We start from the raw sequence: 20688 nt of genomic DNA on the forward strand, positions 1-20688 counted from the left end.
GAATGTACTTTAATTGGTTTCAAAAAATGATCACAGATGCATGTCAAACATGCTTCAAAGTCAAGATGTGTTTACTTAGATATGCTTCAAACAAGAACAAAAATCTGCCAACGGGATCAGAAAAGCGTTTTAGTTTTTCCTTTGAATTAAGTTCTGACCTTGTTGGCAGATATTTGTCCTTGTTTTATTTTTTATTTTCATGTTTTTTCTGTCCATAAACAAAGCTTTATATCTTTAGTCATACTTAATATTCTCTTTAGTCTTTATTTAAGAATGGTAAGAATCTGGAATCTGTGCAGATTTCTCTCCTGATTCAGGCCAGAAGTGTTATTATGGATTATATATAGACTGAAGCATCTGTAGAAATGTCCTGAATCATGTTTCTAGATGTTTAATTCACAACCACAGCAGGCTGGTCTAGAAGTACGTTATAAGTTCAGAATCTGCCCTATATTTCACATTTCACACTCACAGCTCAAATATTACATTGATTAATAATATTTTACCAAGTAACAGGAAGATTCTGCTCGGCGCGTGTCATTTTACACTCTTTATTCTTAACATTAATTTATTTAAATGCTAAAACAAGGCGAATTAATGTTTTTAATTAATTAAAGTAAATGAATAATACTATAAATAATAATTAATAAAAATACAATAAGGCAGATCACAGTCATTATATTTAATGATGTATAAGTCGAAATAATAAACAAATTCAGTTTAGTTTAAGAGGTAATAAAGTGAACTATTTATTGAATAAACTAATAAATCGACAGTGCACTGAACTGCTTTAAGAACCACGTGTGTGAAATCTCGCAGAGTCTCGTCTCTCTTTGAGGTCTCGCGGTGCTCCCACGCGCGTTTCCTGTTCCGGGGTCGATAGTGTGCGTCGTGTGTGTGTTTATTCGCTTGTGTGTGTGTGTGAGTGTGATGATGATGATGGCGGAGCTGGTGCAGGGACAGGCCTCGGTGGCCCAGACCGGGATGAAGGACGGATTCACGGACCCCTTCCACCGCGCGCGACAGGTAGAGACGCCAGGGCGCGAGCCTGTGTTTGACACGCGAGTGTGTGTGTGTTTGACGCGCACGCGCTTAGCCTGCTAGCTGCTAGTGCTGCAGGAGCTTTAAAACTCCAGCACTCACACAGATTAAGGCCACAACACATGAACAACAACCGTGAAACAGTGTTTAAACGCGATCAATCCGCGCAACATCGCGCTGCCGACGCTGACAGTAACTTTAGCGCGGTCTGCTCGCGCACAAACACTGCTGCAACCTGTTGTTGTCTTACACTCCTCACAACTTCCCTCAGCGAACTCCATTACACTCTTACACACAGGACTGCGTGCTCTACATCTGCTCGGAGGAGCACTTTAACACTCTGAACCTTCATCTCAGCGGAATACTACACGCAACACTACATGTCATGGACACATGATGCGAATAATGATCAAAAGTACTCTTTTTACCATCAAATACAGTGCTGCATGTAGTATATATGCTCAGACGTGCAGTTTTTAATAAGTGTAACTGTAATATTACACTTACATACAGTATATCTGCTCATATGAGTACTTTTAATACTTATAATCTTCATCTCTGTGGAAATACTACATGCAGTAATGTTTACTTTGATGATTTAAAGTACTCATCTGAGCAGATATAGTACTTGTAATCGTAAAATGGTGCTTATAATGATTAAAAGTTACCATTACATACAAATGTTGCATGTCGTATATTTGCTCACAGATAAAGATTGAGTATTAAAAGTACTCCTATCAGCAGAAATTCTACATGCAAAGCTATATGTATTATTAATATTAATTAATGTATTGCATGTAGTATATCTGCTCGGATGAGTACTTCAATACTACATGCAGCACTATATGTAGTGGTAAAATTATGCATTTAATGATTACATTTTTTTTTTTTTTTACCATTACATACACTGCTGCATTAAGTATTTCCGCTGAGATGAAGATTATAAGTATTTAAGTACTCATCTGAGCAGATATACTTGCATGCAATACATGCAATTTTTATTATGTGTAACTAATTTTACCATAACATACAGTACTTCATACAGTATATCTGCTCAGATGAGTACTTTTAAGACTCATAATCTTCATCTCAGTGGAAATACTACATGCAGTAACGTTACTTTGACAATTTAAAATACTCATCTGAGTAGATATAGTACTTGCAATCGTAAAATGGTGTTTATAATGATTCAAAGTTATCATTACACCATTACATACTAGTGTTGCATGTAGTATATCTGCTCACAGATGAAGATTGAGTACTCATCTGAGCAATACTATATGTGTATTACTATATTATGAGTATTAAAAGTGCTCATATATTAGCAGAAATGCTACATGCAACACTATATGTAGTGGAGAAATGAGGATTGTAATTATTAAAAGTGCTTCTAGTATTGCATGTAGTGTATCTGCTCAGATGAGTACTTAAATACTCCATCTCAGCGGAAATACTTCATGCAGTACTATATGTATGGGTAAAATGATGGTTAAAAGTACTCATCTGAACAGATACTATATGCAATTGCAAAATTGCCTTTTATAATGATTTAAGTAATAATTTGACCATATAGTATTGCATGTAGTATATGTGCTCAGGTGAGCACTTTGTCATTTTAATCGTCATTTTACCATTGTATGTGCTCAGATGAGCTGTTTTAATACTCACAACATCATACCAGCAGAAATACTACACGCTATACTGCATGTAATGATAAAATCACTATTATTATTATTAAAACTCCTCTTTATTATAGTATTGAATTCTATCTGCTCAGATGTGCATTTTAAATAATTAATAATGTTCATCTCAACAAATACATCATCAAATGCTGTATGTAATCACAAAAAGAGCACTTTTAATACTCCGTCTTCTCTTGACCATTAAATACAGTATTGCATGTAGTATATTTGCTCAGATATGAATTATAATTATTACAATTGCTCAAATGAGCAGATATAGCACATGCAGCAGTATATTTTATGATAAAATAACAATGGTTATTAAAGTACTAACTTCAGTACTACATATATAGTATTGGAAGTATTATACCTGCCCATGAGATGAAGATTGAGTATTAAAAGTGTTAAACAACTATTAAAATACTCTATGTATAGTATTGCATGTAGTAAATCTGCTGAGATCAGAGCACTTTGATGATGGTAAATAATACTTTTAGAAGACATGCTTAGATTTTAACCATTATAAGTGTATTTTTTAACCATTAAATATTCTATAGCATGCACTATATAAGCATAAAATACACTACAGTAGTGCGTGAAGTATATTTGCTCATTAGAAGTCGACTTGAAAGCAGTTAGTGTAGTGGCTAATGTAGTTGACTGTTGGAGTGCTGTACAGTGAGCACACGCAGCTGTCATGACACACGCGTGTCAGTGTTCAGAACACGAGACACTTTGAGAGGAGTCGCTCATGCATGTGTGTGCCACGCCACGTTTGCATAACATGAAAAACCAGACGGGAGCCTCCATTAATAACACTTATTCATACCACGCAGGAGTTTGATCAGTGTTAATGCGTCTGTTCGAGATGTTAACTGATGACTTCACGTGTCAGAGGATCGCTCCTGATTCTGCTGTTCTCTACAGGATCAGTTTGTGTGAACCGCTGTCATTAACCTCAGTATCTGATTAAAGCCAGAGCTGGATGTAAAGTGGTTATAAACTGTGGTGCGGCCACATTGTCTGATCGACGTCACGGAGGAACCATTTATTCTGATTGTTTCTTAAACATTGCTGTGTTTAATTCTCTTACCCCTATAAAAGCCATACGCCTCTCAAAGATGTGTTTTACCAGTGTAGGTTTCATTAAGAACTTGTTTTCATTTTAATTTCGGTTTATTTTCTTTGTTTAGATTATTATAATTTTTTGAATGTTTTTTTGTTTTGTTTTTTTATTTATTTTATTTTAGTTTTAGCTATTTTAGTACAGCACGTTAAACTAAATAAAAGTGAAAATTTAAAAAAAAGGAAGTATTTGTTTCTAAAAAAAAAAAAAGAATTTTTTTTTTACTTGCATAAATTTGAATGAATCATAATATTTACTTAATATTTTTTAAGTAAATCCATAATGTGTGATCAGCAATTTCTCAGAGTAATTGTAAAATTATTGAATTAATGTTAGCCGTTTTTTTTTCTTTTTTAATATTCAGTTCAAAATAATTTTAATTAACTGAAATTAAAGTTAACTAAAATATTCAGTGAACGAAAATTATTTTGAACTTTGAATATATAAATAAAAAACCCAGCTAACATTATTTCAGTAATTAATTTGCCAGTGGTCTACTCTTCCTCCAGTGTTGTGTTGAGTGTGTTCTGCTGCGGTGTGTTTATTGCTGATCTAACAGTGTAAGCTCATGTTTCGTAACGTGTGTGTCGTCCTTGAACACGCGCTGTGGGACACCTGTGGCCCGGTTGAGCTGTTCGTCTGTGCGGTCAGCTTTTATCAGCTCTGTGGGGAAGAAATAGACCTGGCTCTGGTCCAGAAGCAGCGGCCCGTTCCCCGTCTGTGTGGAAACACGGCGCTCCACAGCCGATTCACTGCACTTTATCTGTGATAGAAACCAGGGCTTGCTCCTGTTTGATTTGTGATGACGTGCATGTGAAGGCCTTACATAATCAGCTTCACCCGTGCACTGACCGCTGTCATGCACAACCTCGCTTTCACATGCTCTGAACAATCTTGATATTGTATCTGATCAGCAACCAGAGTAAATCTGAAGAAATGGATCAATTATTTTATTTTTTTAGCACTAAATTAAATGAATTTCTTTGAAACTTCACATTTTGCATAAACCACACTGAAGAAAAAATACATAAAAAAATTGATATATATATATATATATATATATATATATATATATATATATATAAAATCCAGTATCAATGATTTTTTTTTTTTAATTAAATGATGATTATTTGATGATGATTTTTTTCAATATTTATGAAATTGTATTTGTATGAAATCTATAAGGACACATAATCTGAGTATTACCAGTATTGATCCCATTAGAACGAATGGAGTTTTATTAAACTCATGATTGATCAAAAACAGTCTAAAATAATGAAACCAACATATTTATTTCTAACAAAACAACATTAATATTAAATAAAAATTTCAAGCAAAATAAGTTAATGTACTTGCATCAAATGTCATTTTCAAATGAAAAAAGTTCAGTCCCATGAGTGTGCGACGCTAAATATATTCTCCAAACGTTTCTTGACACTAATATGAGATGATTTAAAGTGTGTTTGACACCTAATGGTGCTCCACACACCCGTTTCTGATATGACCTAGATGTCAAATGTATTTAAATGGCAACATATCTGTAAAAAAAATTAAAATAAATAATTAAATCTAATAAAATATATAATGTGTGTTTTGAGGATCTTAAAGCATATGCAGAGTTTCGTTGTTTTACTGAAAATCTTTTATTTAGTGATTGTTGTGATGTGTTGTGGGTCATGACTCGCGTCTGATTGAATTAGTGAGCGCTCACACAATCACAAGCAGCTGGTAATTAACCATTAACCCATGATTGTGTGAAAGTGACCGAGCTCGTTTCTCCACCCGGCATGACACAGCCTGTCTGCATGAACACTCCCCAGTGCATCATGGGTAATTAGTGACGTGGGACACAGTGGTTGGGCTCCAGTGACCAACAAGTGTCCAGTTGTTGATCTGAATTCCTGACCGCTGTGTTTCGCTGGAGCTGTTCCCTCGGGTCGCTCGTTTATCCTGACGCTCACATAGCTGACATTCCTTCCCAGCATTCCCCAGAAAGAGGGTTTAGCTGCAGGGATCTCTCTGTGTCTATATCTTCAAAATGGCCTCTTGGTGTGTGTGTGTGTTATATTTTTTATTATTTATTAATTGCATAGTAATAATTTAAAAATTTTTGCATGCATAATTATTTGTATTTATTTATTTGTAGCATCACATTTATGTTACTGGTACACTCCTGTTACTAATACAGTGGTTTAAAATGAATACTGTAAAAAAAAAAGCACGTTTTTGTAGCACAGTGATATATTTCAGCAAAATTGTGTTAATGCTCATAACTGCAATGAGAGCATTACAGAAAATAATTTAGATTTTATTTTTTTTTTATTTTTAAGATGGCTCATAATCCTCAGGCAAATGCGCTTTATTATTTTTTGTATCTATAATCATCATTTTAATTCTTACAATAAATACAAATATTTGCTCAAAATACATTCGATATTTTTTCTGTTGTGTGTATGTTCTCGTATGTGTATGTTCTTGTGTGTGTGTGTGTTTGTATGTTCTCGTGTGTGTGTGTTAGTGAGTGTGTGTATCTGTGTGTGTGTGTGTGTATGTTCTCGTGTGTGTGTGTTCTCGTGTGTGTGTGTTCTCGTGTGTGTGTGTGTGTGTGTGTATTGCTGTGCTGCAGTGCTGAAGTGTGTCTGTCTCTCTCAGATGGCTAAGATGGGAGGAGAGCAGATGCAGCATCTGAATAACTCGTCTCCGGTCGTGGACGCCTCTCTGTACGGCTACGGGGCGCCCAAGCGCTCGCTGGAGGAAGGAGGTACTGGGGTTTGTGGGTAGAGTGAGCGATGTGCTCGTGAAGCATCAGACACAGAGAGCGAGAGAGACACTGAAACTGGCCTGAAAGATCAAGTTCAGATCTGTGGGAAAAAATTTATTATATATTTTTTTCTTTCATTTATTAATGCAATGTTTTTTATGGACTTAATTGTTATTGGCTTTTACTAAAGGACAGTTTTATTAAGTAATTTGGCATAATACATATAAATTCTTAGAATCTCCCCAAAGTTATATTATATTAGTTAGTTATGAAATTAATTGTAAACAAAATAAAGCTTTTTTGCTTGATGCTTACTTAAACTTCATGGCATTTTAAATCGAATATTTCCATGTTTTAACCGAGATCAGTACGGTATTAAAAGTGCCAGTAGAGTGGATATTAAAATATATATAAAAAGGCTTTTCTGTGAATTAATGTAGTTAATCATATTTGACTGAAAGAGGACGTAAACGTCACAAATCTCACCAGATCATGGCTTTAACATTTTTAGATTTTTTTTTTTTTGCAATTCATATAATGTCTAAAAATGCTTTTGTTAAATAAATAATAATAATTAACAATGCACTCATTTTACTGTTTTTAAACTATACTATTTTCTTTATCTATTTAATTTTGAACAGTAGTAAAACTATCTTTTAAACATTTTATCAAAGCATTTCAATAGTCTCAGCACTTGAAATATAGTATATTAGTTACGATTGCAATGTTGTTGAACATTTGCATATTGTAAGGTCTGAATCTTCTCTAGTGTAATAAACACTGATGTCTGTTTCTGTGCAGTGGCTAACCAGCTCGGTGCAATGGTACACGGTACAAGGTGAGAGCTCAGACACATTAAACTCTTGTGAAAGAAATGCAGGTTTATTATCAATAGCACAACTATGCACAGCTGTACTGATGATGCTCTTATGTGTTTGTTCAGGGCTATAATAACAGAAGACTTCAAAGTGCCTGATAAGATGGTTGGGTTCAGTAAGTACTGTGCATCACTTCATCAAACATGGATGTTGCACCACTTTTAGTCGTCTGATAATTAGTGTGGAATATGTAATGCAGCTTCTTTGTGATTTTATAGATTATGAATGCTCTTAAAGTGTGCAAAACAGCAGTATGCAGACAGTTTTTGGGCTGATCTGAGCTGATCTGTGTGTTTTTGTGGTCCGGCAGTCATTGGACGAGGAGGTGAACAGATCACAAGAATCCAGCTGGAGGCGAACTGTAAGATCCAGATCGCTGCTGGTACGTCCTGATCAGATCACAGTCCTCAAGAGTGTCTCGTTTGATCTCGTGAAGAAAACGTGCGAGGAGAGCGTCTGCTAGATGCATAAATGCAAATAAAAAAATACTATAATAATGAAAATGTGAAGATAGTATCATAAAAATATGTATAATGTTATATTGAGATATAGATATAATATAAACATAAATAGTGAAATTAATGAAAATAGTTACTAATAATAAATGATGTAAAAGAAAATAGATATTTAAGTTCTAATTATAAATTTGAGAATATTATTGATGCATATTAAACGATGCATGCAATTTAGTAACTTGATTTTATGAATGAAATGAAACTATAAATATTTTAATAAAACAAATGTTAATATTCAATACGTTTAATTATAAATTCTAATCTACGTTTGCAACATTATTATACATTCTTGATTTAAATTTATAATTGTCACGATGCATTTATGCTAAATTGTGAAAATATCCTTTCCCTTATGCAGAAATGTAAATATTTAAATAAGTTATATAATAAGAAACTAGTTAAATATGATAAGTTATGTAATATTATATTGATATTTCATAGATATTTAATAAGTACAAGTACTTCTAATGATAGATCTGAGAATATTATTGATGCATTTTAAACATATAATGCATACAATTAAGCAGTAATTGGTTATTACTTCAATTCTAATAATTAAAACTATAAATATTCTACTGTAACAATGTTAATATTCAAAACACGTTTGATTTAATATAAATCATAATCTACTTTTGAGAAAATATTGATACATAATTTATAATATGTTTTTGTTTTTATTTTTAATATAATTTTCCTTATCCATAAATTTTAATAAAATTCTAAAATAAAAGAAAAGAAAACAATTAAATAAAATTATAATGAAACCATTTAAATATTATTATAAAATGTGTAATATTTTGATATTTAACACAGTGTTATTAATAATAACAATTATTATGAGACATTCAATTTTTTTTTAATCAAAAAATCTTTAATAATTGATGGTTTTATTTCATTTTTGCAATATCATCTATCTTTACTAGATCTGTGTCACTCTTCAGTTTAGAATTTATGAAAACAAATTATTTTTTTCCTTTTGAACACTCTATAAAAAAAATAAAAATAAAAAAAAGACCCAAAAATTGCCGTTACAGAGTAGAGTGCCATTTATTATGGTTTTAGCGATTTAAAAACATGTCAGTGTTTGATCCATGTGTAGTCATAACTTGATCATTGTGTCCAGAGAGAACACGAGCTCTGAAGCTGTAAAGTGTTCATGCAAACACTGATATTACGATGTTCAGTAGAAGAACTGAAATTAGTACGACTGTGAAATGCACAGTCTGTGTTGTGCATTGCTTTGGTTTCTAGTTTGTTTGGAGTTGCTTGTAATAGTTTGTGGTGTCACCGCAGACAGTGGAGGAATGATGGACCGGCCATGCACCCTGACTGGGACTCCAGAGAGCATCGAGTAAGAATGCACTGTCCTCCGTAGCACAAACACATCACAGTATACGCTGCTGCTTTATTAGAGTCGGCCTGCACTGAATGAGCTCCAGTCATCCGTCTGCTGTCCTCGTGTTCCTCAGGCAGGCCAAGAGGTTACTGGGGCAGATCGTGGACCGCTGTCGGAACGGACCGGGCTTCCATACTCAGATGGACGGGAACAGCGCCGTCCAGGAGATCCTGATCCCGGCCAGTAAAGTGGGCCTGGTCATCGGGAAGGGAGGCGACACCATCAAACAGCTGCAGGTGCGTTTGCTCACAAGCCCGTCTTTAATTTGTATATTGTGTTGTTCACTAATGAAAATAGTCCCAACCAAATTCACAGTAGAACTGTTCAGCGTTTTGTAGATGAATGTTGTTTTCCCGCAGGAGAGGACCGGAGTAAAGATGATCATGATTCAGGATGACCCGATGCCCACCGGATCAGACAAACCCTTGAGAATCACTGGAGACCCTTATAAAGTCCAGGTGTGTGTGTGTGTGTGTGTTATCAGCGATGCGGTCTCAGATGCACTGCACATGGTGTGTGACTCTGAGTGTGTGTTGTACAGCAAGCGCGGGAGCTGGTGGTGGAGATCATCAGGGACAAGGATCAGGGAGATTTCCGGAGCGGCCGCAGTGACTTCGGCTCCAGACTGGGCAGCAGTCTCGACGTAAGACTGGTTCAGCTTCGTTTAGAGCCACGGTGGAGCCAGAAAGACCACGTGTGTTGATTGATTGTTGGTTTGCTCACACACACAGGTGGCAGTGCCCAGATTCGCCGTGGGAATCGTCATCGGCAGGAACGGGGAGATGATCAAGAAGATCCAGAACGATGCAGGAGTCAGGATCCAGTTTAAACCAGGTCAGGGTTTGCACAGTGTTTACACACATGCAAGAGACTGTCGAATTACAGCTTAAAGAACAGGTTGTAACAACAATATAGCGATGCAAATGTCACAAGTATTCGTTTTAAGTATTCAAAATGCATAATTTAGTTGATTAGACAAAATAATTGTGTGTGTGTATCTTTATCACACTAGTGTTTCAATAGCTTGAAGTTGTACTGCACTTCTTCTGATTTGCTTTATAATTAAATGGTCACTTAAAAAAGTGACTTAATGATTTTTTGCATTGTAAAAAAAAAAGTGGACTTGTTTAATGCATTTGACTTTATTCAAACATATTTTCGTGGATAATTATGAATCCGTAATATAAATCCAGAATCACGGTTTGTTTTATAGTTTCTAATCATGCAGTCTGTTGTACTTGTAATGCTTGAGGAGTGTTTTACCTTCCTGAGATTGATTTGTGCAGCACTTTTTACAGTACAAGACTTTCCAAAGCAGCTTAACAAAGAATAAAACCATGCTAAACTCAAATTGGTTCACTAGTTTGGGGCATTCTGGGACGACAAATCTCTTAAGTCTGTGGAGGAGCAGCAGGATCATTGACGTGTGAAGAAGTTTACAGGGATTAATTAATATACTGCTCTCTTACGTTAGGAAATAGTTCATTAAATCTGCTGTATAGTGTAGTTTTAATACATTGTGTGTGTGAATTATCCATAAAATTGATGAATTTATGTATGTTTTAATCGCATCCATAAGTTTGTTTACAAAGTATATGTGTATAATGTGTATATTTATTATGTGCATATTTAAATGCAAACACATGCACGTGTATATATATATATATATATATAAGAAAAATATATTATGCTTATTTATAAAAAATATTTAAAATATATTTAAATATAAGCATATGTATAAATGTAAATATATTTATATATGTGTGCATTTATATATACATATATAATATAAACAAATTTTTTTGGATTGGATTAATCGTTTAACAGAACTAATTTAAATAATGAAATTGATAAATGTATTTTGTGCACGATGATAGAAGAATGCATGAATAGATTTAAATTTGTGATCGCATAAATGATAGCATTTATTAAAGTAATCTGAACACATTTTTCACCATATTGTACTTGGTTCAGATTAGCAGAGAATTATATTTGATGCATCAAGGAAATTAATTTAGTTTGTTTTGTTTAATTAGTTAAAGACATGTTAACCCTGTAAAGCCTGACATGAAATAATAGTCAAATAAAAAAAATCTAATCTTTTGAATGCTAAAGTTTATAAACGTCAGTCAGTGAGGTGTTTTGGTGTTGTAGGGTTAAAGCTGTGTGTAATCTCATAAAGCCGGATCCGTGTCTGTTTCAGATGATGGGATGAGTCCGGATCGGATCGCTCAGGTCATGGGTCAACCAGACCGCTGTCAGCACGCGGTCCACCTCATCAACGATCTGGTGCAGACGGCACAGGTACAGTTCCCGAAACACTTTAGACACAATATACCAATAATTGCACATTAATCAATGTTTTAACGTCTTGTCTGTTCCCGGTGTGTGTGTGGTTCAGGAGCGCGATGGGTTCGGAGGACCGGTTGGACCCAGAGGTCGAGGCAGAGGTCGTGGTGACTGGAACATGGCTTCTCCTGGAGGACTACAGGAAGTGACCTACACAATACCAGCTGATAAGTGCGGCCTCGTGATCGGGAAAGGTGAGGACTTCCTCTCTTCTGAATGTCAGTGTGTGTAAATGACCCTTGTTAGTGTTCCCTCTGTAGTGAGCGTGTGAGCTCTTGTTGCAGTACAGCGAGGGTTAAACTCCTTCTGGGTGGTCTGAAACATCTCCGTCTGAATGAAGCGCTGGACATTCAGTCTCTCTCTGAGGTTAAGTGCTTAGCAGGGATATTATCATAAATTAAGATTTTTTTCTAAACTTGAAAAAACATTAAGATGCAAATATATATAAAAAAAAAAAGCCTTTAGCTTGAACCTCAAAGTAAATGAAAATGAGAACCAACTGTTAAAGACATTGAAAAAACCTAAAATCACATGAAACAAAAGTTTTAAAAGTTTTTAAAAGGAAACCATTAAAATCAAACCAAATTAGCAACGTGTTTTTTTTTTCATTTAGTGTAAGCTGAAATAAACTAAATCTTTATAAAGCAATAAAAACATTATTTTAAAAAGCTGTAAATATTACAAAAAAGAGAGACCAAAACGGTTAACATAATGTCTTCATTATTGCAGCGATTAAATTTGTGGGACAACAGTGTGATGGGCTGGGCTCTGTCAGAGGAGCCGGGGTCACTCGGGGTCACTGGGGGTCACACCGCCTGGATGAGTGAACTAATGTGCTTCCCTTTACCAGACTGGTGATTTAACCATTCAGTCTGGAAATCATGACAACTTTAATTATTCATTTAATACTAGGGATGGGTACCAAAACCGGTATTAAACTGGCCCCGGGGATAAATTATGAAAGACCGTAGTATCAGTAAGATCTGACGCTATCGGTTCTGCTTTCGGTACTGGAGGAAGAAAAATAATGTACTATGTATTTTTGCTTAATAATGTTGTCGTGCACATTTAATCTCGCCAAACATTTCTAATGTGCGATCATATTAAGACGTTTGTCCGTGAGATCTGCGTGAACTCTCATGCGCGCCGCGGAGGCTGTCTGTCAGTCTCACACACACACACGCACACACACACACACACAACGAGAACGAGCGCGGAGCACGCATAATAATACGAAAACTCCCGCTTAATATAAAGATTGACGATGGCGGAGAGAGCAAAACATTCAAAAGTGTGGTTATACTTCACTAGAGTTAATGCTGCCAACCCTCGTTGTCATAAGTGCAAAACAATATTTGCATGTAAGGGCGGAAACACAAGCAATCTGTCAAAGCATCTTTCAAAAGTGCATTATGTGTATCGACTGCCTAGCTAACTCGTCTCTGGTTGTTGCCCCAGCTACGTCAGGTGTGTACGCTAAAATCATGTTGAATCAACGTTGTTCACCTCATTTAAAATAAATGTAAAATCTCCCTGGTTTGCTAACCTTACGTAGAAATTCTGTTGATTTCTTTTGGGAAAAATGAGAATGAAATCAACACATTTTCTACTTGTTTTTAAAATTCCAAATAAGGAAAAATCAGTGTATAAAAGTAAACATTTATGTGGCTAACTTAAATGCACAGCACCTCAAGTTAGTTTACAAAATAGCCAATTGCCACATTTTGCAACCTTTGTATTATATATATATATATAATTTTTTTTTTTTACAATCCCTTGTGTCCATTTTTTTTTTTGTAACAAAATGTTTAAAAAATAGTTTAGTGAGCAGGTCTTATGTATTTATTAATTTTTTTTTTTTTTTTTTTGTCCTTGAAATATTTATCGGCTCATTTTATTTGTAATTGTTTTTAATCACTTTTTTTTTTTTTTTGTCCTCTGATCGGTGTAGTTTTTTATTATAATGTTTTTTTATTTTTTTGTTAGTTTTTTTTTGTTTGTGATTATGATTGGTAACTTTGATTGGATTTAATTTAACATTTTGGTTTTTATGAATGTTTAACTGTCTTTCATGTCCATATACCTTTTTAACCCTTTCAGCAGGCATTATACACTTGTTTCGTATTTTGCTTATCCTAATAACTGGTTATTTTATTTATTTTTAACTTTCATTTTTATTTTTGTATGTTATTTATAAATTTTTCCCTTGCATCCACATTTTTTTGAACCAGTGTAGATTATACAGTTGTTTAGCAAGCAGTTGTTTGGTGTTTTTCTAGGTTTGATTGTCCGTCATGTTTCTAATTTGTTTAATTTTACTTTAGATTTTTTTTATTATTATTTATTTTTATTTAACTGTTGTAAATGTATTTTGCACCTGTATATTTTACATTCTATCTGGTTGTATTTTTTAATTAATTTAATTCTATTTTACTTTAGCAGATGTTGAGGTGTTTTGCGCCTGTGTTTTTTTATGTTTTTAAACCATGAAGTCACACATGTAGCGTGTGTGAGAAAGCGAGCTCATTATGGGACGGTGTGTGTGTGTGTGTGTTCTGCTCAGGTGGAGAGACTATAAAGAGCATCAACCAGCAGTCCGGAGCTCATGTGGAGCTGCAGAGAAATCCTCCTCCCAACACCGATCCCAACGTGCGGATCTTCTCCATCCGTGGATCTCCTCAGCAGATGGAGATGGCCAGACAGCTGATCGACGAGAAGATCGGGGTGAGATCAGCGTCTGCTTGCAGTCTAATAGACAGACTGTTCTGTCTCTGTTATGACTGATTCTGTATGTTCCTCATGTAGGCGACTGGGATGGGAGGAAGCAGCAGTTTCGGACTCAGTCCTTTCACCCAAGGACCAGCGACTCCTCATCAGAAGTGAGTCCTTCATTGATTCAGTGTCTGATGATCATGATGTAGCACGACTGTCTCTGTGATCCACACTATTACAATGCACCTAAAATTCAAGAGATGAGGCTAAGAATCACCCTCTCGTATCTATAGTTTAGCAATATCACAGCAGTGAGAGAGCGGTTTTTCAATGCACACGTGATTCATACAGCAACTCAATAAACAAGAAGTTAATAGTGTTGCAATATTGTCTGCTTTAAATGTCAGCATAGAACTGTTGAGCCTCTCTGATCAACACACAGCAGTGATTCGTTACTGAATGATTCCACATTTCTGAACAAATCGAGTGACTCAGTGACTCATTCATAAAGAATCACTTGCTTTGTTTTAGAACGAATCACACATTTAAACAAACCGAGTGAGTCAATGATTCAATTAATCACACATTAAGACTTTAAGGTGTTTTTAGTTGCTTTGTTTTTGAATGAATCAGCCATTTGAGCAAATCGAGTCAATGATTCACTGAGTCATTCGTAGAAGAGTCACTTGCTTTGTTTTTAAATGAATCAGCCATTTGAACAAATCAAATGAGTCAATGATTCACTGACTCATTCGTAAAGAGTCACTTGCTTTGTTTTTGAATGAATCAGCCATTTGAGCAAATCAAGTGAGTCAATGATTCACTGACTCATTCATAAAGAGTCACTTGCTTTGTTTTTGAATGAATCAGCCATTTGAACAAATCAAATGAGTCAATGATTCACTGACTCATTCGTAAAGAGTCACTTGTTTTGTTTTTGAATGAATCAGCCATTTGAACAAATCAAATGAGTCAATGAATCACTGACTCATTCGTAAAGAGACACTTGTTTTGTTTTTGAATGAATCAGCCATTTGAACAAATCAAGTGAGTCAATGAATCACTGACTCATTCGTAAAGAGACACTTGTTTTGTTTTTGAATGAATCAGCCATTTGAACAAATCAAGTGAGTCAATGATTCACTGACTCATTCGTAAAGAGTCACTTGTTTTGTTTTTGAATGAATCAGCCATTTGAACAAACCGAGTGATTCAAAAAATTCAATGACTCGTACGTAAAGAGTCACTTGTTTTGTTTGAACAAATCAAATCAAGTGAGTCAATGATTCAATGAATCACTCATTAATAGCTTTAGTTTCATATTGAGTGTCATTTCAATTTTTTCAAAATATCTATTCAACACTTTTGTCATTTAACACACTAATGTCTTTGAATGCTCTTTCCGGGGGTAATTTCTCACCTCCGTTAGATGTGCACTTAATTAATCTCCACATCACATAATGAATTGATTAAAAGTCAGTTGGTAGTGCTAAAGATGTCTGGTTCTTCATCAGATGATTGTTTTAGTGTGAATGGATGATCTGTGCAGTGTCTGTGATGCTGATGGTGTGTGTGTGTGTGTGTGTGTGTGTGTGTGTGTCAGTGGTCCGCAGACGTTCATGACGGGAGGCTGGGGAACCACGTACCAGACCTGGCAGCCTCAGAGCCAGCAGGACCCTGGTGAGACTCACTTTAAGCTCGGCTGTTTCTTCTGAGGAACAGCACTTCTTCTTTTAGATTCACTTGGTTCTGCTAATTTCAGGTCACAATGGATCTCAGAGCGGCCAGATGGACTATTCCAAAGCGTGGGAGCAGTATTATAAAAAGCTAGGCAAGTGCCTCAGCGTAAACGTTTCCTCTGAAGCTTTGGGTGAGACGCCGGGACACTTAAGAGACACGGCTGAGAGCGCTTTATTCGCCCCACTAACAATTTTCCCAGTCTGCTGTATTATTTTCTGCCACTTTTTATTTTTTATCTTTTTGGATGGACTGGAAGACTGTTGTTGTTTTTCATTACTCGTCCTGATAAAAGCCTCAGATCAACTTTAAAGCCCAGCAGGACCCGATCCGTTTTTCATCAATTTACAGCAATTTTCATAAAAAGAAGAAAAAGATCTGCTCTGTAAGAAGAGAAATCTCATAGAAAAACTGTATCCTGAAAGAAATACCTTTTCTCTGTTACTTTATGAACATTTCTTGTAACACTTAAAATTAATATTCATTACTTTTGCAGGTTTATTTATCATTGGTTTAGTTTTTATTCAATTTTTTTCAATTAAGAAAAAATGCAATAAGGATTTAAAATGCTTTTTTGTGCTTATTTATTGTCAGTATGGCTATAATAATAATTTAAAAAGTTATTATTATTACAAAACATACAAAAATATGAAAAAACAAAGACTTGGAAATACTTCTAATATAAAATGAAAAAACAAAAACAAATGGAAAAATATTAGTAATGTATCATTTTATTGTACTTTTTAACTAATATACAACACTAATATTTACAGGAGCACTTAAATCTTCTCTTTCTGTGTCGAGCGCTTCTTGTTGTATAATTGTGAAGCTGCGTGTTTATTTCCTCCGGACGCACAATGAAGTTACTCTGCGCTTTATTCAGATGGAGTTGATGTTGGTCATTAGATGCTGAAAGCTTCACTCACTGTGCATATATTTATTTAAATGAACGGTGGTCTTATGAGTCCTCTGGTTTGACTCTGATTAATCAAGCAGCTGTGGTTAGTGGTAAGTGATGTCCCTGGATCAAACCGAGACTGAGTTTGTGTGTCTGGTCTGTGCAGGTCAGCAGAACCAAGGCCAGAGCAGCGGCTCCGACTACAACAAAGCATGGGAGGAGTATTACAAGAAACAGAGTAAGAGCGCGTCTGTCCTGCTGATGTCAGACCAACCAGCTGTGCTTCAGTGTTCTCATCCCGTGTGTGTGTGTGTGTGTGTGTGTGTGCAGCTCAGGCCGCCGGTCCCGGGTCTCAGCAGAGCTCTCCTCCAGACTATAGCGCCGCCTGGGTGGAGTATTACAGACAGCAGGGGGCGTATTACGGCCAGGGACAGACTCAGGCTCCCGGCCTCCCGGTAATAAACACACTCCACCAGCACCATCAGCTTTATAATGATACCAACACACAGTACTGCTCAGCCTCTTCTGCTCACCAAGGCTGCGTTTGATTGATCAAAAATACAGTAAAAATTATGAAATATTTTTATGATTTTAAAAAGTCTGTTTGCTAAATGAATGTATGTTAACATATAATTTATTTCTGTGATGCTCCGCTGTATTTTCAGCATCATTCCTCCAGTCTTCAGTGTCACATGATCTTCAGAAATCATGAACATATGATGATTTACTGCTCAAGAAACATGTTTATCATTTTTTGTAAATGTTTAAAAACAAAAAAACTAGGACGCTTTGATCAAAAGTAACAGTGAAGACATTTATAATGTTACTTGTATTTCAAATAAATGCTGTTCTTTAGAAAAAATATTATTTTTAAATCCTGAAAAATAAAATGTATCACAGTTTCCACAGAAATATCGTCCATCAACATTGATAATAATCAGAAATGTTTCTTGAGCAGTAAATCATCATATTTTCATGATTTCTGAAGATCATGTGACACTGAAGACTGGAGGAATGATGCTGAAAATACAGCGGAGCATCACAGAAATAAATTACTCTTAAACACAGATTCACACAGAAAACCAATGATTTAAATAGTAAAAATGTTTCACTATTTTTACTGTATTTCTCAAAAGTATTGCATTTTTGTGGGAAACCTTGCATTCACTTGAAAAGCACTGAAAAACTGATGATTTCCCAAAGGTTTAGTGTGTGTGGACCCTGACGCTGTGTTTTCTCCTCTGCCGCCGCAGGATCATTAAAGCGGTCGACTGCACACCCTTTAGTTGAAGATTTTTGAATCACTGCGAGGAGGAAACAGACCTTTTGTAACAGAGGTTTCTAGATTTGCAACGCCTTGAAGACTTTTACTTTTTTTCTTAGTGAGAAACACTAGCTGTAGAATGACTTATATGATTTAAAAAGAGAACTATTTCTAAATCAGGACATCAAATTGTTACTAAATACTTGTGTACACCATTATTCACACGGGCGATTTCCGGGATCCCTTTTGGACCGTTTCAGAGTTGGTTTGTTTTCTATTCTTCCTTTTTAATTCTACGATATATATATATAGATGTGTATCGCCAAAATGAACCCCGGGGTCGCGGCGTTTCATCGATCGCGCAATATAATCTCTTATTTTTCTAGTTCTGTTGCAATAAAATGATCGAGGGCTTAGCAGTCTTGAATTGTTATCGTTTTGTCGTGAAATGTTTTAAGAATGTGTACAAAATGTTTTCTTTCTTTGTTTTTCTTCTACATAAAGCATTTTAATTCAGTGCGATGAAAAACTGTGATGTTTTTGTTACCGAAATATATGCTTTTGTTACACGAGAAACGCAACGCCGCCGATGATGTAATTCCTCATGTGCTTTGTATTGTTTTCATTGTCATTTTATTGTACTCTGGTTTAAAAAAAGGTGCAATATCTTATTTCATTTTTTTTTTTTTTTTTTTGGAAACAAAGATTGATTTCTCTAATATTTTGACAGACGTTTAACTTGTAGTTTTTTGTAGTCGTATGCAAATGTAACGGATAATTTTTTATTACGGTGATTTGGCGGGAAAAGCGTATCGTGAGGTGTTTTTTTTGCCTTTGCTCTCTTGTAAAACTATGTATGTATGCTCAGATACTTGATTAAATACTTTATTTAAAATATATATATAATTAAATCAAAGACTTCTTTTGTCCTGCATTTTTACAGGAAAACGGTCCCTGTTTTTCTGTTGTTTTCATACTGAAATTTGTCAAAGATTGTGAATGTGTAATTTGAAATTTGATGTTGCATCTTGCTGACGGATGAGAAGTTTTATGTGTGTGTAGTTCTGTAAACTTCGACTTTAAAGCGTTCAAGACTGCTAAGCCTCGGAGAGCCTACCTGTGTATTAATTACTTGTAGTTTTTTATATTCGGAGTATTGGAAGATCAAACGTTCTCGTCTTCTTTGATCCCGCCGGTCTCTCCCTCCATCAGTACACACTGTACAGTCCCGATCCCTCACTTTTTAATTCAGATTTTGCTTTCTACTCTGTGTGATCTAATATATGTATGATTGATTAGTTACAAATTGATCTAGTATTAACTTCATTGCTTAATGAAAAGGGATATTATAATTTCAAAATGTTTAATTTTAGTGTTTCTTTCTTCCTCATGTGTACAGGTAACCATGTATTAAAATGATTGAAAGGCTACCACTTGTCTGTGCCTCTTCTTTGCTCGCCGTCGTCCTCTTTCAGAGATCTGCGGAGAAATGTAGCACTGCATCAGTGTCTCATCAACGGATGCTCTGCAGTGAATGGGTGCCGTCAGAATGAGAGTCTGATAAAAACATCACAATAATCCACAGCACTCCAGTCCATCAGTGAACATCTGGAGAAGACACAAGATGAAACACAAAGCGATTCTCCTTCTTGAGTGAACTATTTCTTTAATAAAGAACCTGTATTCTTAAGTGTAGTGTAATGCATCTGCAGTTTGCTGTCTTCTTTAATGTAAGCATAGTAGTGTGTGTGTGTGTGTGTGTGTGTGTTTAGAGAGAGGTGGTTTGTGGGAGGATTCATTGGTCTAACTGTCCTCTGGCATCCAGAGATAAAACACTTAACGGTGGCAGTGAGTGGCAGATATATGTGTGTGTGTGTGTGTGTGTGTGTTAGTGAGGGAGTAAGAGAGAAAGTGAGTTTGTGTGAGAGTGAGTGTGTGAGAATTTGTGTAAGAGAAAGTGAGTTTGTGTGTGTGAGTGAGAGAGAGAGTGAGTGTAAGAGAAAGTGAGTTTGTGTGAGGGAATCAGTGTGTGAGAGTGGGCGAGTGTTAGTGAGCGTGTGTGTGTGTGAGTGAGAAAAAGTGTGAGAGTGACTGAGCGTGTTTGTATGAGAGAAACAGCTTGAGTGAGAGAGAAAGAGTAAGTTTGTGTGTGTGTGTGAGGGAGTGAGTGAGCGAGGAAGTGTGAATGAGAGAGAGAAAGAGTGAGATTGTTTGTGTGAGAGAGTGTATTTGTGTGTCCATTGTGTTGCATGTTTGTTTCGTCAGTGGATGTTCTCTCCGGCGGTTAGTGCTGCATGTGATTGTTATTAGGTGTAATAATTAAACACGT

General features: G+C 35.6%; 1 protein-coding gene across 7 annotated transcripts; it reads left to right on the plus strand.

The window, feature by feature from the left end:
• The first annotated feature begins 853 nt into the window (after positions 1-853).
• fubp3 (far upstream element (FUSE) binding protein 3) lies at positions 854-20060 on the plus strand. 7 transcript variants are annotated; one of them, XM_026243756.1, is made up of 19 exons: positions 854-1026; positions 6502-6610; positions 7412-7448; positions 7554-7603; positions 7799-7870; positions 9297-9354; positions 9473-9635; positions 9759-9857; positions 9941-10042; positions 10131-10233; positions 11603-11703; positions 11801-11942; positions 14312-14472; positions 14554-14627; positions 16064-16140; positions 16223-16330; positions 17262-17333; positions 17426-17550; positions 19759-20060. In XM_026243756.1, the coding sequence occupies exons 1-19, from the start codon at positions 931-933 to the stop codon at positions 19771-19773; spliced, it is 1764 nt and encodes a 587-aa protein (XP_026099541.1). In that variant the 5' UTR covers positions 854-930; the 3' UTR covers positions 19774-20060. The 7 variants fall into 7 exon arrangements, with proteins under 7 accessions (XP_026099541.1, XP_026099568.1, XP_026099561.1 ...); XM_026243783.1 differs by having other exon boundaries at positions 16223-16291; XM_026243776.1 differs by having other exon boundaries at positions 18299-19789.
• Positions 20061-20688: the final 628 nt, after the last annotated feature.

This window comes from Carassius auratus, chromosome 5, assembly GCF_003368295.1.
Source record: "Carassius auratus strain Wakin chromosome 5, ASM336829v1, whole genome shotgun sequence".
NCBI lineage: Eukaryota > Metazoa > Chordata > Actinopteri > Cypriniformes > Cyprinidae > Carassius > Carassius auratus.